The sequence below is a fragment of the Vollenhovia emeryi genome, unplaced genomic scaffold (genome assembly GCF_000949405.1).
Source record: "Vollenhovia emeryi isolate VEMERY1.0 unplaced genomic scaffold, V.emery_V1.0 DF939237.1, whole genome shotgun sequence".
Lineage (NCBI taxonomy): Eukaryota > Metazoa > Arthropoda > Insecta > Hymenoptera > Formicidae > Vollenhovia > Vollenhovia emeryi.
The window spans coordinates 506,006-523,338 of record NW_011967129.1 but is presented as its reverse complement, the minus strand read 5'-3'; the positions used below and the strand labels follow the sequence as shown (position 1 = coordinate 523,338).

Sequence of the window (17,333 nt, the reverse complement as noted above, 5' to 3'; positions counted from 1 at the left end):
GATATTTGAATTTTTCAATTTGGAAATTTTCTCCTCCGTAGCGTGTCTGCTGTTAGAATAATACGTGGTCGAGTAATTGATATCAATATCATCTCTGTTAAATAAATTTCTTTCCAATTTCGTTTCTGTCTCTTTAATTTTCTCGCCACTTTGATATTTTGCTTCTTTTTTGGATGCAGTGTGTCCGACGTTTGAATTTTCCGATTTGAAAATTTTCTCCTCCGTACCGTATCTGTCCTTTCTAGAAGTATTGAGCAAATGATTTATAATGTTTGCGTTTGAATTGGAAGCATCGGGCTTTACTGGTGCACGATCAGAATCGTTTCCATTCGCTAGTTTTCGTGTTCTGTCGCGCTTATTAACAGACTGCGAGCGAACACTTATCAGCGAAATATTGTTGCGCTTCAACATTTGCAACGATCTCACGAGATTATCCGACAGCCGGAGAGGTTTTGGGATTTGAGACGACGTGACTTGATAAATTTTGGCATCGTTACTGCAATTCGCATCGGATTTAGATAGGCCGAATTCCACGTGCTGCAATTGCGAGGGCGAGTTATTATCTTTCGATTTGGGCGCAATTCTTATCAAGTATACCAGGAGACTCGGCGGCATGGAGTTTGGGAATCTTCGTCGTTGAGCTTCTTCCGGAAACGCTTCCAGGATCGGATTACCGATCGTCACGGCTGGTTTGATGGTGAGTCGATAGGTGCTTTCCGTCGCCACGGGTTGCATATTCATATTCCTTCGGCGTCCCGCGAGTTTCCCTCCGTAGGAAAACGCGGCCGACGACTTCCGTGCGACCGCGAACTTTCCGGCGTTATAGGAATTTCGCCGCGGATACTTCTCTACGGGTGGCGCATGATTTCGCGATAAGTACGATTAAAAAGGGATTGTGTGGCAGAGAAAGGCGAACGTAATGGCGAAAATATCGCGCGGAATGCTCGGAAGTTGTATTTGAAAGTCAGCACGATCGATGGAGGACGAGTTGGTTGAATTCTGTCGGTTCTAGTGTTAGACTTCCTACTACTTACTACGTGTTACAACTACAATGATACAAAAGTATTAGCAAAATTGCACGCTGTGTTTTTACAGAAATCAAAAAGTTCGATTATCTTTGAAAGGCCAACGAACCGCGTTCTTTCTTCCCTCGAGATACCCCGATCTCAACCGATTCTAAATTCTAACGGCCGAAAACCCCGCGTTACCCGACAAGCCAAGGGGGTAACCACTTGATGTAACCGTGGGACAGTGTCTCCGAAGTGATTATGAAATCCTTACGAAATCCACGTGTAATCGTTTCGTCTTCGTTTTCAACGTTTCTTCGCTAGACAATAAACATTCAATTTGAACATTTTCTCAGCTCGTTTCCATTTTCCCCCAAAAATGTGCTTCTTTTAGTGAATATCCAAATATATATCACACCTATAAGCGCGTATTCCTTTCACGATATAAGACTGAAGTAGTTGCTGTTAGAACAACAGCGAGTTGAAACGTCGATGCGCCTTTGCGCGCAAATGTGGAACGGCAAACGGTAAATACAAATGCAAAGTTACTTTTCGTTAAGACCACGGTTAGACTAGGTGGGAAAAGTGAGAAGCGAGGAAACACGTGACAGAATACTACAATCTTAACCGAAATTACCTCTACAAGCAAAATACTTCTTTAGTAAATTAAGAAAAATATGTTTTGAGGAAGTCCAACAGCTCTTTGTGGTTTAACAACGTTACATATTTTCAAATGGGCACGTAAGAAAATGATTTGCAATTGGATGAGATTCTTTGTAATCAGATGAAATCGTGTAAACGGTGGGATAACATTTTAGCCAGCGGTTGCCCCCTCGCGACAAGCACTGCCGTGTAACGTCCGAACGCAGCTCGCGACTTTACGAATCGAGTATTTATCGAGTGACTTGTCTGGCGCGCGCGAGCGTGATGCAAGAGGTACGCGTGCGGGTGTATCTGTATTGTGTCGGGGAAAGGGAGCGTGGGTAAGAGTGTAGTGTGGCATAATTACCGCAGTCCCTCTCATCAGAGCCGTCAGAGCACTCGTTCACCCCGTTGCACTGCAACACGTAGCTGATGCAGCGGCCGTCCGTGCAGCGAAACTCGGCTTCTCCGCAACCTGCTCCATACACCATAACACTCATGCGCATTTAAGGATTGCATCGCCCGCTGACGCGCGTCAGCCCCCCCGTCCTCGGGACGTTTCCCTCGGCCCTCCGGCGAGCCGCGCGATCGCGGCTCAAGCAAGCCCTTCGACACCCTCCGAATCTCCCGTCCGAGATGAGAACAAGCCGCGGGCGTGACGCCAAATAATTTCGCCGGCCGGCGGCATATATTTATGATCACGCGGTGCAGGGTGCGACACCATGGCGGGGGGTCGGGATATCGTTTGCATAGCGTTACGCACCATCTGGACGGTAGAAACGGACGGTGCGCACCTTTACCTGGTGTGAGACGCTTCGAGCTGTTTGCTGCTTTTGCTGAAGTTAGTACACCGTCGAAAGGAAGTATTATATATAGGGGGTTTACGGGGGGGGGCGAAGGGCCAGCAATCTGCATTCCCCAATCGGGAGATAAGTCGATCGCAGCGGGATGACATGGACTATTGGACTATGTTGCGCGATCGATTTATCTTCGATCGGGCAGCGAGGATTGATGTCTTCGCTCCGCGCGTGTTGGCTGCAGGTATGTCGGATGCGGTTCGCTTAAAAATCGATTAATTAAAGCGGGGGGGTTGGGGGCACGTGTGGAATAATAGGAACGTCTCGTAACGCAACGACCCGCGAGTGTACGGGAGGAGGGAACGAGGGGGGGGGGGATTCCCGAAAGCTCGCCGCTTTCTTCGCACACGGTCGTATACGTGCGCGCGGCCCCCCCGGTTTAGATCGCAACGGAACCGGGATTAAGGGTTGTGGCGGCGGTGCCAACGGCATTGGCCAAACTATTTCGGGAAAAGTGGCGTTATTTTCGGCGCTGCGCGCCGAGCGTAAAGCTCGGTCAGCGTGGAAAATCGTAAATCGAAAGTCACGCGGAGCGTGCCGGGGGGGGGGAAAATTAAGTTTACGTTATTCACGTTACGGCGCGCAACGGTGTGCGTCCGACGCCGTGCCGGGCCTTCGAGCCGCTCGTCAGCGTCTAATTATATGCGGGCGTAGACACATTTCTGTTTACCATCACAGGGGGGGGGGGGGAAGTGTTTTCATTCGCGATGAAACGAGTTCGGGGGGTGGGAGAGGAGGAGGAGGGTGGAGAAAAGTAGCGAACACCTGAAATTTGGAAAGGGCGATAATACATGCGCAATCGCAATATTGGCGAATGTTATTTCTACGACGTTAGGCATGTGCTCGAGTGAGATCACTGCTAAGGTTTACTCGCGAGACTTATCAAAGTGCCTGCAATCTTGTTGTTAAACTTCGCAGGCGCGTTTGAGGCTCGTTTAAGCTCAGCCGCCCCTCTCGATCGCTCGTGAATAATCGCGTCGGGTAACCGACACTTGGCAAAGAGCATTGGTGCAGGCTTATCGCGGCTTATTGCTGGAACCGTTGCGGGCGGAATTATCGTTGCGCGCGCAAAACTGACTACTGACCTCGCGATCGCCCGTGAGTTACGCGACAACGTGGGACTGTCACGTTGCCGTCGGGCGAAGACGACACAATTAGAGACGACGGAGAGACGTGTACAAGTCGGGCCCCGTCGAAATCTGCGTCGTTAAAAAAAAAAAATCGCATGTCCCGTTCGCGCCCTCAACACGTAAGAATCGATCGAGCAAGGTACACGTTTCAAAGAGGGAGAGGGGTGGGGAGGGGGCAAGACAAATTAGCTTACCGCATTGGCTCTCATCTTCGCCGTTGCGGCAATCCGCGACTCCGTTGCAACGCTTGTCGATACTTAAGCAGATGCCGTCCAGACAACGGAATTGATCCCCACTGCAGGTGGTCACTGAAAACGACGACATGAACGGAGGATAAGAAGTATATAAAATAAAATTTGTCACAGATACAAGATGAACGTACACACCAGGGTTGGGGAGTAACTCGTTACTTGTAACGAAGTTACAGTTACCGTTTACTCTAACTTAACTTCGTTACTTCCTCTCCATCTGTAACTTAACTCGGTAACATTTTTTCGATAACTAGTAATTCAATAGTTACTTTATATATACATTTTTAAAACGATCGCATTAGGTCTTGCATTAACGTATAAATCCCTTTATCGGCGCTTACGCAAATGCAGATTCGATATTGTTATTTTTATTTCGCGAGAGTGACTGCGAAGCGACGATTCGTTACTTATTGTGTAACTGTAACCAGTTACATTTTCAGCGAAAAAAAAACTGTAACTAGATACTTTTATAAAGTAACTTTCCCAACCCTGGTATATGCGTACAATATTTTTCATTACGAGGTAGCGATTAGCTCGAAAGCTGAACGATAATTCAATGCCACTTCATTTGTCGAAAACTTCCGACTTACGATTCTAATAGACGAAATGTAATTTTAAAGAGTGGTCGTCCGTAACTTGAACATACTTTGATTACAAGACACGTGAAGCATTCAATATAACGAAATACCGATAAGATAAAGGAAAAAAGTAATATAAACGAACACACCGTTGCAATTGTACTCGTCAGAATGATCGAGACAATCGTTTCGTCCGTCACATCTTGCATTTTTGCTGACACACGTACCGCTGGCGCACTCGAATTCGTCTGCTCGACATCGTGCTATTTAAAAGAGATGGAAAAAAAGAAATAAAAATATATATAAATCAAATAAGAGAAAGAAAGAGAGATAGGAAAGTGGATAAACCGATTTAAAAAAAAAAATACGCGCGACAAATATCCTCATTGATGATACGATAGCACTTTCACACAGCGATACCTTGATTTAGTTAAAAGTTTTCATTCTCTGTTTGTCAAAGTAACAGAAGAGCTATCGACTCGAGTTTTATTGATTATTGTCGCAATTTGAACGAGTTACTGAAGCACATTCAATTTACGCGATATCAATAATCAATTGAATACATGCCGCGCACGGAAATATTCGATAGCCCGCTTTAGTTGATTAAAAATGGCAACTATTTGCAAAAATCCACTTGACCTACAGTAAATATAGGCCGCAGTGTCGCGTTACTCGTATGCTTGACATTCACGTCGGTGACTCCGGCTGTTCATCGCGAGAAAGCAAAATCTGAAACCGTGTGTCTCTCTATAAATAACGAAAAATCGATTAAATCCGATTACAATTTCATGCCGCCCTAAATATGACAATTTCGTGGCGCACTTAAAAGTTAAACTCGAATCCGCGACAGTTGTTTTGACTTATCACTCACGGTTATGAATAAAATCTTGATTTCGTGATTGCAAAGTGTCTGATATTGATCCACTACGCTCGTATTTCGAATCGGAGCGGTTTAAAAAAGAAACAGAGGGGGGGGGGGAAAGCCCGTCTGCAGTAAAACGTCGGGTAAACGCGGGTTTCTTTCGAGCGGATTTAATTTATTCGCCGAGATTTAATTTATTCGCGACAGTTGGATAACAGTTATTCCGCATATCGCTGCTAACTGTTTGCGCCCGCGACTGTTTTGCGGAGTAAATTCGCGGCCATATGCGCCACCACATATCCATGAATAATTAAGCGTAAGAATCGCCGTCGCGTTATTGCAAGTGCGAATGCCTGTTCGCGAGTTTCTGCATAACTTTATGATGTAACCAGCGTCGTGCGTAAATTATCATGCGCTACTTCCTAATGAGTTAAAAATGCGAGGGCTTGAAATCTCATGCGGCGCAGGCACCGTTCACGCAGGAAAATTCGCGCGTGCCGCAATCCTCCCACCGTACCAAAAGATGCAATATAGAATTCGGTACCTACCTCACGCCGCAGAGGTGCGTAAAACGCTGCGAAACGTTCCCCGCCGTTCTCGATGTGCGCGTGTGCATCCGCGAATCATGCGACACGGGAACACGAGACCGATGCCCCTCGAAACTCGATCGAATGCAATTTGTTCCGATTACAAAATTTGCGCGCGACGCAAAAAAAAAACGAACGCGGAAAACAAATGTTTAAACTTCCCGGTCGCCTCGTGTCCCCGTAATTACCGGCGTTGGAATCTCACGGTGGCCGTTCGTAACGCGGCCCTGGAATGTCATCGGCCGTACTTGCGCAATATACGCCGTTTGATATCCACGCGACAGGGGGGGAAAAAAGAAAAAGGTTTGCCGCGGCATTTCTTGTAAAATAGGCCTAACGGGTCGAACGAGTTCCTCGGTAAAGGCCACTTCGCGCGCAGATGCGCGGCCACACATTATTCCAACGCGGGTAACTGATTTACATGTTTCGCGCGAGCGTGCCGTTTCGCAGCTGATTGGAGTAAATAGTGATAATTCGTACTCATGTTGTAACAATTTTGTTCGTCACTTCCACCGACACAGTCCGTGTATCCGTCACAGCGTCGTGATAAGGGCACGCAATAACCAGGCGCGCATTCGAATTGGTCTTCCTTGCAGGCTGTAAGAATTGCACTCAGGCTAATCTGGGAAGATTTATGTCGCCGAGTAACGGCATGGTGACACGACTGATGCAGGTCAATTTGAGAGATGACACGTAACAAACACAGCTGAGGAGGATGACGCTGACGAAGATTAGGCGTACACTGCTGAATGGACGTAACACTGAGATACAAATGACGGGGGAAAGCACAATGACCGTCGGCAATGAACAACGATTTCGTCGACAAGTAAATTAAGCTGCTGCATTCCTAGCTGATACTCAAGAACGACGTTCAGGAGAAGAGAGAAACGGATTTTGATTCAACGAGATACCTCGTGAACGGGAAACGAGCGAAGGCCAGTGGCGCACGATACTATTTTTCCCCTGCCGGATCGCTTGCGAGAACCAATGAGGATGCAGAGTTTTGGATGCAGGTGACTTAGGGCTAAATCCTGATTGGCTCTGGTAAGCGATCCAGGAAACACAGTATCGTGTGCCGTTGGCTTAGGCAACACAAAGTTTTACGTCCGCTTCGCTTAGCTCGATGTCCGCGATTTTGTTTTATTTTCCAGTATTTTTCTAATGCTGAAATATTCATCTTGTTTGCCTTATAAATTAAACATAAGGAATGGTTAAGAAAGACGGTTAAGGCAGACAGACCTAATGCCGGAGTAATTTGCATTGGCGAACGCAAAACAACAATTCTGACGTAGGGTCGCGGCACGATGATATAAGATAGCATGAAAGGAGTTCCCGAAGATGAACTAATTAGTGGCCGAGCGAAACGCGTTAAGCACGCCCAAGTGACTAGGCCATTAATTAGCACGTATTTGAGGAAATTTCACGGAAGAGATTATAAATGAACGAGGAGTTACGTCAATCGTCGCGCTCCCTCCGACCGTACTTTAATTTACAACGGCAATTAGTTAACGATGGGAGAACATGAAAGAACCTGCTCGCCACGGAAGGACACTGCGTGACGACCAACAGTTGCCTTTACATTTAGCCACGTCGATGACTGTTATTGCACGAATACACGCAGGGACGAGACACACACACATACACGTGCGCGCGCGCACGTGGACAGACGTAAGTCGCGCGAATTCGCAAGAGACAACGATTGAAGCGTAGTGGAAGGTTCTTTACGAGCGAAAGCGACAGAGCTGCAGGTCCCGACACTTGCCCTGGGAATGCTAACTTGGCTCGTCCAAAGCCGGGAGGGAGAGGAAGGATAGGATTTTATTCCATAATGACATTTCGCACAATCGCGCTCGGTCCCTTCCACCGAAATATTCATCGCGGTCATCGCGTTGAGGTATTCCGGTCGTGTAGAAAAATTAATCAAAAAGTCAGAGCCAATGGAAGCCAGGACCGAAAAATTACGGGAAAAATAGAATGGCACTTTATCAGTGTTCAAACCGCGATGCGAGATAAATAATTCACATCTCGTGCCATCGAGTGGCATAGGATCACAGAAGTTTCAGTTGTATTCGCTTAATTGTCGCCGAATAGCGTGACGGCTGTCGATTATAAAAGAATTACTCGCTGTAAATTTTTTCGCGGCGGGAATTAACGCGAGTAAACGCGATCGGCTGCGAGATTGAACGGCCAGCTGCGACGGAAAGCTTCGAAAAGTCGGCTGTTCTTATTCCAATCTGTCCCGAGGCGAGAAATGACGGGCTTAGATCACCGCGATGATGCGGAAACGGGCGTGAGGGCAGCGAGCTGACTCGCTCGACCGTTTGATAAAGCGACGAGAGATGTTGCGATTTCTGACATCATCTTAGGTTCAAGGCCTGCCCCAAAGCCTCGCCCATTTGACGATTGAATTGCAAACGAGCCCCGCGAGTTCAATAATCCGCTCACCAGCTCCGGCGCTCGGGGCGATTTGCTCGCGCGAACATCCCGAGTAGTCTGGAAACGATCCCGTGTACGCGCTCGAGGAATTAACGGTTTAACTGCTGGATCAGATCAGCTAATAATTCCCAAGTAATTTTAAACTACTCAAGATAACTGCGCGACGTAATTGCGCGCAATATTTTCCTCGCGCGGCGATAAACGCGCGGGACAGCGCGTCTTCCGGGCGGATTTCGTTGCGGCCATTAAAACTTGCGGATTCGTCAAAATAAGCCGCCCCCCGAAAATATCATCCCCCGCCGGCTTAATGACACGCGTGGGCCGCGGCGTCGCCGGCGCCCGGGGCGGCGAGACACAAACGTAATCTCGCGCGGGGGATTTAGCGCGGGGATGATGACTCTCGCGTGCGGTCTGACGCGATTTCGCGGAGCGGCGGAGAAGTTTGGCGGGGCGCGCGACGCTCTCGTCACGAATCAAAATTGGATTAAAGCGGTGAAAATGCGAAATTCCGGGGCAGCTAGCGTGACGGAAGGGTCGGGTCCGACGTTCGGCCGACGGCCCGTGGGAGATTAACGTCGGATTAAAATTGCGGCCGGTTATTAGGGCGGATTAATAAACGCGAGTAAATCTCGTTCGACAGGGGCCATCCCCTGGATTTGGCGGGCGGGCGGGGGGAGGGGTGTTACGCCTCTCGCGCTCGATCTCTTTTTTTTCCTCTCTTTTTAATCGTCCTCCCCGCTCCTGTGCCAACGGCATTTACGCTGCTAATGAGATGCACGATAAATTACGCAAGGGGCTGAATAATAGCGAATTCGACTGCTCGCACTGTGCGCGCCGCGTGCGCACGAAGGCTTGTTTCGTCAATTCTTATATTTAATGAAATTCGCGGGCTCAAATGTGCGATAAACATAAATTTAAAGGAATACAGGACCAAGAGCCGCGACAGGGCGTTAGTGTCTAAATATTTCATATTTCAAGGTGGCTCCTGGCACCGAGGAGCGGTCACCGACTATACCGTCGGTAAATCAAACCACTCCAGCATCCCCTCAGTCTTAAAGCACAGTACAATCATTCCCACACAATGTATCCCCGTTATTACCTTTCCACCCGATCAAATAATTAAATGGAAGTAAGTCTTGTGTGTAACTTTGTCTTAAATACACGTTCAAAGAGTACTTGGCCGAAAATCTCGTCCGTACGGATGCCATACAAATTGTCTTTTTACCGGCTAAGAAATATTCCAAGAGATATTTAAGACGACCCTTAGATATAAGAATGGACTGCGAACAAGCCTTAGTGTGCACTCGGGGCGCACTTGTACGAGCAACCGAGTTCACTATAAGAAATCGGTGATCTAATCCTCGGTCGATGCGCGCCGCGATTGTTACATTGCCGCGACGTTAGCCTTTATACAAATGGACGTAGCTCGCGCCGTAAAATCGCATAAACATGACATGCGTCATCGAACACGCTGTTCCTCATTACGGTTATTTCCCCGCTAATGGATTATTGCCGCATAAAATCGTAATTTGCAACGTGATTATTACGATACGAGCTGTGACATAATCCGAATCGGATATCTGTAGTACGTTTTTTTTGCGTTACGACTTATAGTGAATTCGATTGCTTGCACTGAGGCCTGTTTATAGTCAATTTTTACATGTATAACTTTGTCTTAAATACACGTTCAAAGGGTATTAAGATAAAAAAACGATCCGTATGGATGCTAAACAGATTCTTTTACTAGCTAAATATTTCACGAGATATTTAAGACGATCTTTAAATATAAGAATTAACCGTAAACAAGCCTTAGTGCGCACTCAGTGCGCGCTAGTGCAAACAACCGAATTCGCTATTAGAGAAAGCAAATATGAAGATGTTTTCCTTCTTACTACGTCTACAAGTCGGCTTATACAATTAATCTTGCAAGAATTAGAAGAGAGAGAGATGACCATGCTGCTTTGATTTTCGGCCTTCTTGTTTTCGGCTCTCGAAAAAATTAGGACTTTAACGACCGCCATAGTTAGCGATGTTGTGCACATAACGGTCCGGCCACGAAGCGCGCCTTCGCGAAGGACGACGGAAGTAATAAGCTGACGTGGTTGGAAGGAGGGGGTTGGCGGACGGGGGTTGAACGAAGAGGGAAGCGGATGTCGATGCGGTGCACGGGTGCAACGGCCTTAAACGCGAGGCCGAAGTACGCCACCGTCAACCACTGCCACGCGCTACGACTCCCCATATCCCCCCTTTTTTTTTCCTTTCCCCGAGCACGCTATTGTTATTGTCATAGCTATTATAATTATTAAGCTCATCGTAATACGTCGGGACCGGACGGCCATTAGTTCCGGCGCAGTCGCATGCAAGTCTGTCGTGCGGTGTTAGCCGGCGATAAATAATACCGGTACGTGCAAGGGCGTCGTCAGTATCAGTTCATGATTCCACGTGAAGATACCTTTATCGGCACGCAGATCTTATAGATTCGTACGTGCGAGGACGGTCCTGCGGTAAAACTTATTTCTGCTCGCGTAATTAACCCTTTGCGTGCAATGCCACCGAATTGGCGTCGGAAAAAGCCTTTGTACGGAATAAAGATACCGGCATGATATCGGTTCAGAAATGTAATAGATCTTTCTTGGAAATGCATAGGGGAAAGTCTTTTTTTTTATATTAGGATTCTAATACGAGGTAGCAGGTTTTCAACGGGCAAATTCAATCAGAAATCTCTTCTCGCGAAGATTACACGATCTAACGATCGATTTTCCGCTGAACGGAGATTTCACTCCGAGGGCAAATAGATTCACGGTGGAACCAACAGACGACGTTCATTAATTTAGCAGAAACTCCGCTATCTCGTATTAGGAGCCTATCTCGTAATAGGGGACTTTCCTCTATATAAGAGTTGCGCTCTGCACTACTGCGAGACAATTCGCGCGGCTCACACAAGAGAATTAATTAACGGTCGAAAACTTGTGTGGGTGCACAAAATGCAATATTAATTTGCCTACTACGCTGAGAACAATTTCCATCGGATAAACCAATTAAATAGTGTTTCCGATGGTTAATTTTTTCGATTAAATCATGTATACACCCGGTGAAATGCAGTTACCGATGACATTTGATCGGAAGACCGATCGCATCTTTCGTCGGATATATCCGTTCGTTATTACGTAATTGGATTATCCGATTATATTTAATCGGACATTTTTCTCAGCGTACAGTTACCAGATATTTATCAAAGAGACATGCACTCCAAAGCTAACAATCACATCAGCGCATCCAACGCGCGACACCACCATATCCAAACTGCATGCGCGTGCAAATAACTGTGAAGAGTGGTGGGCGACCATCTTTCGGATCTGGAGACGATACTTACGGCAATTGTGTTCATCGGATCCGTCGCGGCAATCTTGCACGCCATCGCAGTATTTATTATTGTCGATACACTGCTCGTTTCTGCATATGAACTCGGTCGAGGAACAAGCTGCGCACAGAAAGAAATCGTCAGTTGTTACGCATTCTGCGAAAATTCTCATTGTAAAGTTCAAACGTTAATCTATAAAAATATTACGCGAAATAATTGTGCAAGGTGCATGGCACGTTAGAATATACAGTACCGGCCAAAAGCATATCGCCTTTAGGTTTTCTCAGCTTAACTTTCGTCGAAGTGCACCGACTGTGCTCAAAACTTTACAGTAGACGTTTGATAGCAGGTACATCTTGCACACGAAGGGTGATGAAATTTGACAAAGCATGTACATCATGATTTTCAAAATTTTCGAGCACTTTAAAATTAGTTAAGCTCAAACAATCGAAAGGTGATATATCGTTGGCCGGTACTGTAGTATTTATGAGACACTACATTTCAGTTCAAGTCGAACCTCAGTAATGTTCGGATGTGCGCTTAACTTTTGACTCTATCTCACGGATGACGATGTTCTTACTTGTCTATGAATTTTTCCTGTTTTCTTATTTGTGCTGTTACTTGAAAAGAGACTGAAGTAAGGTCGAAACGTTGCGACGAATTCAATAAAATTTGCCAGCTGGGTCGACAAGCTCACTGTTTTAATGTTTAATCATCACCGGCGACTACAAGTGACATTTCTCTGTCGTCGACTATACTTAATATTATATTAGATAACAAAGTAGAGAATGATAGATTGGATCTTAAATCCAGGCAATTTTCCAATAACCATTCGATCCACATCAGTCGTCAGACGTTGGATCTATTGTTTTTTTTCTAAAACAAGATGTTATCTTGTTCAGGCTCAGGTTAATATTGCATGTAAGCGAGCTACGTCAGCGAAGAGCCGTGAAAAGAGATTCTTGAGCGATCGCGAGATTCGTCGGATGGATGCTGCCTTGCCTGACAACACACGAATAAACCAATAATGGGAGTCGGTTGTTTAATATAAATTCTGAGAAGGTCGTACGTAGCGGCGGATAAGATTTCAAAGGTGGAGCAGTGGCCGTAAGAGGCGAGGGTAGGGTTGTAAGATAAGAGGTTGTAGGTCGGATGACGCTTTACTGCACAGACGTCGCAGGTCTCGTTTTTCTCCTTAGCGTGCGCCGTCGTTTTTAATACCGAGAATCTCATGCGAGTTTTATCATTTTTACAAGATCGCGGGGAAAGAACACACTAATCGACTCGAGCTCTCATTGACCATTCCGGTAAAATGGAAAGGTTACTCCGAGGGTAGGACGCAGCGACACGCAGATCAGAAGAAAGTCTACTTATGAAAACAATTATGTTCTTACGTTGGAACGCAGTTCACACAAATGATTTCAATCTCGAGCACCGTTGTTCGGTTTAAACGGGCATCATTTTTATTACTGGATTCCTCCCCGATTCTCCCCGTGCATCTGGCGCAACTAACTCTTCTCGCGTCGCACAAAGCCAATTGGTAATTGTCTCCAAACGATATACCCAACCGCAAACAGTGGACGCAATTTTTTCGCTAGTCGCTCGTCCTCTTTTCAATACTCGTGCCACTCGGGTTTCGAAATCAGGAGCGCGCAATCGTTCGCCGCGGCTATCCTATTTCAAATAAACATTCGTCCGCTCGCAAGTTTGACTCCGATTTCATAGGCCGGACGCGTGCTCGTCCGTTTCCACTTGCTGATCATACGGTCGACATGGCCGGAGTCGCGCTATTGGTGCTCGAGCTGCGACACGGCACACATCTCGTTTTCACAATTTGTCCCATCGACTAATGCGAAGAGGTGCTCGTGAGTGCGCACGAATGGAAAGGACTTGATGAGCGCCGGGCACAAAAGGGCGGAAAAAAGAAACACGACACTGGACTCGAACTAATAAAACCGAAATGATGCTATCGATGCTTCGCCAGGCTAAATAAAATGCATGATTTAATAATTTCAATTCTCGGCTATCGAATTATTGTAAATAAAAAAATGCATATACACACAATATATATATATACAAATTGGTTAATGTGTGTTTTTTTTCCTAAAATTTAGCAAACATGTATGTTTTTACAAAACTGCATGTTTACGGTAAACTTTTGCATACGGCGCGCGGAAACAGATGCGCGTTGCGCCCCCCAAAAAATCGAAGGAACTTCGAGTGGGCGTGTTAAAAAGCGTCCATGCGATTGCTCGACTTGGAGAACCGCTACAACTGCACGAGTAATTAAATACACGTAAATCGACGCGCGAAGGGAGGATCTAAGAGCTCGCCGGAGAGTGCAGTCTTTGAAAAATCACCGGAAGGGGAGGGGGGGGGGGGAGAAAAAGGGGGCAAATCGTACGAAAGCATGCCATTTTGTCTCAAGTGTCTCGGCGGCGAGGCCACAATATTGCATTTGCCGCTCGAATTGCGCGGCTCTCGATGGAAGAAGGCGGACTGATGGGGAGGGAAGGGAGGCGGCGGCGGGTCGCGCCCGGGGTTGATCACGTTGTGTAACAGCGGCCGGGTATGCTTTGACACAGGAAACTGTCATTCGATGGCAGTGCTCGACGCTGAATCGCGATAACGCAACGGCGCGATGCAGGCGCGACAGGAATGCCCCTTAAAGCGCTCTCCACCCGGGCACATTACGCGTCCCAGGGCGGGCTGCGTCATCGTGCAGGTATCTCACGTTACTCAGGTGGCCACCGAGTAGCGGAGTCTGCTACGTTGAAATTCGCACCGCGAGCGGAGCGTGACTGCGCGCAATGCAAATCAGACCGCTCAGGCTTGTTCATTAAACAGACCAGTGCGCATCTCCGTCTCTCCCCCGTTCGGCAGATAGACGAAGCGTAAGTCAATAGGATCCCAAACTTGAGGGTCGAGTACGCCGCGCTTCATGATCCGCATGACTTGTACCGAGAGATTTTTCGCGCCAACGTTCGCCGCTCACTCGCCAAGTTCTTAGACCCCCGAAGAGATCACGTTCGATTGCAGAACGCGGATTCGGTAAATGGTTATTCGGTTATTCAATCAAATCTCATCGGTAACTGCATTTCGGACGTATCCATAATTTAATCGGGAAACGTAATCGGAAAAATTAACCATCGCAAACACTACTTGATTGGTTTATCCGACCAACATTTTTCTCAGTGTGCGTACACATATTTCAGACCTACAAATTTTTACGAAACTGTAACAAGTTTTAGTTGCCGTCGCTTGGAAAATATTGCTCGCGTTCCTTAAAAAGAAACGGTTCCTGTCCTGCTCAATAAAGATCGCATTTTTATTTTTACAGCCCCGTAAATGATACCGTTACCAGACAAGACTAAATTACAACTTTCGACTCGGGCGCACGATACCCCGATATATGTGAAATATTCATCGCGAGATGAGAATAGCAGCTATACATCGACGGGAAATCTATGGATCAATTGTTCAGGGTACCGAAAATAAAATCGCGTCTCTTTGAATATTTAATGGTCGCGATATCAGAGCTATTGATAATGTTGCGCAACGTATTAGCGGAGCAACATCGGAAATGTCGCGTGTCCCGCAGGTATACGTACGTCTGATAAATCGCGAAGCGGCCGGGATCGGGGAAAAAAAAAGATTATTATCCCGGAGTATATCGCTTTTACTCGGGCATCCCTTGGTACACTTGCTTAATCGGAAAATTAATAATGCATAAAGTCGCGATCTTTCGCGAATAAGTTGACTGTGGCTAACAGATTTTGATCGAGTATACATGCCTATATATTCACCGACAAATTTGTACCCTTGGATCCTCGGCATCGATAGGTGCGGGAGGACAATTAATATCACCATAAATTTTAACAACACCATAAAGCAACGTAATATACCAGAGAGCAACGCGACGTTTTGGCGCATTAATTTACATTCTGCTATTTCAAAGTGCACGCCCGCAATCTTGTCAGCTCGCCGCTTTCCGCGAGCATTCGGCTCCGTTAAAAGCTGCACGAGCTGTTGCACGCGATACTAATGTCGTCGTTACGATACGTCTAAAAACTGGATGGTCGTGACAAAAAGAAAAGGAACGATCCACGGTGCGCCCTATACCGCTGGCGCTGCTGCCGACGAAGAAGCCAGAGTCTGACGGGCAAAGTACACGAGCCAAGTTCCCTCGTTGCCTCGTGAATTTAAGGAGGGTAAAGCAATTAAGTCGATAGAACGCTCGCCACATTTGCGAGATTGCCGGATTACGCGACGTTCCGTGCACGGGAAGGAATATGTCCTGTCTTTCAACGAAGGCATTCACGAATTAACCACCGGAAGTGGTTAAAGCTGCAGACACCGAGACGACACACGTGTATAATACGCTTCTCCCCGTGACTTGGCTTTTATAAAACGATTATTAATGTTAATCGAAAGGAGAACGACCGTCCTTATTTATATCCAGCGCGAATGTGTCCGGCTGCGACGTTCGATTAACTGTCGAATTACATTTCTCGCGTGTTTCAGCGCACAGAGTCTGTCGATATTCACCAGTTTACCGAGACCCTCGTGCCTTTTCAGACGGCGGCGCAGTATATCGTTCCAAAGGCGTCCACTGGACGCTTTTCGTATTCTCATAACAACTTCAAGGAGCGCACTTTGAAATAGAAGAACGTCGGCGCTTGCGACCTCGCTGCGAGTCGAGGGGCACTCTACCCATAAATTACACGAATAACTTCCCCGCACGTCTTAGCTGCCGCACGGGGTCTTTGTGGAAGGTCCTTGCGCGCGATTCCGCGCCTTTTGCGCGCGTTAATCGGAAATAAACCGCCGAGAGGAAAACAGTTAGCGAGGCACTAAAGATCGAAACTGAGAAACGCGAAGGGGAAGCTTAGCGGCAATTATTTTTCAAATTTTCCACTGCGTAAAGATATTGTGCGAGATTCGTTTACGCGTCTCTCGTGCGAAACGTACACAGAGGGGCAGGAATGCCTGGACATTTCGATATCTCGAGATACCGGGCATTGCCAATCACTCTGAGAGAAAAAAAAGACAGGGCCAGTTTTACAATCGTCGATCAACTGCTAACCGAAGGTCAGTTGATTCTGTCTCTTCTTAAACAGTAAGATAGAAAAAGATAAGGAGTTGACTAAACACTGGTGAACAGTTAACCGACGTTTGTAAAACTGACCCATAGCGACCCACTTTGGGGCCCACAATTAGTAATCGAATTATTTGGATTGTTCGTAACACTCTGCTCTGGGAAAAATTTTGACCGTTTTGTTTTGTAGTTAGGCAACGTAACATTTCGACTGTAGTGCCTCTTAAGTGAAAATTATCTTTGTGTTACTGAATATCGACAGAACTAATTGAGAGAATTGATTACTATTAGGGCTGACGATCATGTCCGGATAAATAAATATCCGGGTATCCGGATATCCGAAATAGAGATAGATCTGAGATAAAATATTCGATTTAAGTGAAAATCCGGATATCCGGATCTTGTTCGGATCCGGATCTTGTTCGAAGTTAAATGCAGTGCTTAAAAATAAACGTGTTTTGGAGTTTTGAATTAATAAGTTATTTATTCAAAAGTTATTTATCCAAAACACGTTTATTTTTAAG

The 17,333-nt window shown here is 46.5% G+C and overlaps 1 protein-coding gene across 8 annotated transcripts in view; it reads right to left on the bottom strand.

Moving 5' to 3' along the window:
- LOC105560209 (basement membrane-specific heparan sulfate proteoglycan core protein) overlaps positions 1 to 17,333 on the bottom strand; it is a 171,536-nt gene that overhangs the window by 44,534 nt on the left and 109,669 nt on the right. For 5 of the 8 annotated variants that reach the window (XM_012009095.1, XM_012009098.1, XM_012009104.1 and 2 more), the window contains 5 exons: positions 11,724 to 11,831; positions 6,395 to 6,511; positions 4,615 to 4,728; positions 3,831 to 3,944; positions 2,017 to 2,124 (listed from right to left, as the gene is read on the bottom strand). In XM_012009095.1, coding sequence (XP_011864485.1) covers positions 2,017 to 2,124; positions 3,831 to 3,944; positions 4,615 to 4,728; positions 6,395 to 6,511; positions 11,724 to 11,831 — 561 coding nt within the window. The remainder of the gene's footprint in view (positions 1 to 2,016; positions 2,125 to 3,830; positions 3,945 to 4,614; positions 4,729 to 6,394; positions 6,512 to 11,723; positions 11,832 to 17,333) is intronic. The other 3 variants (XM_012009105.1, XM_012009106.1, XM_012009099.1) reach the window with 2 other exon arrangements.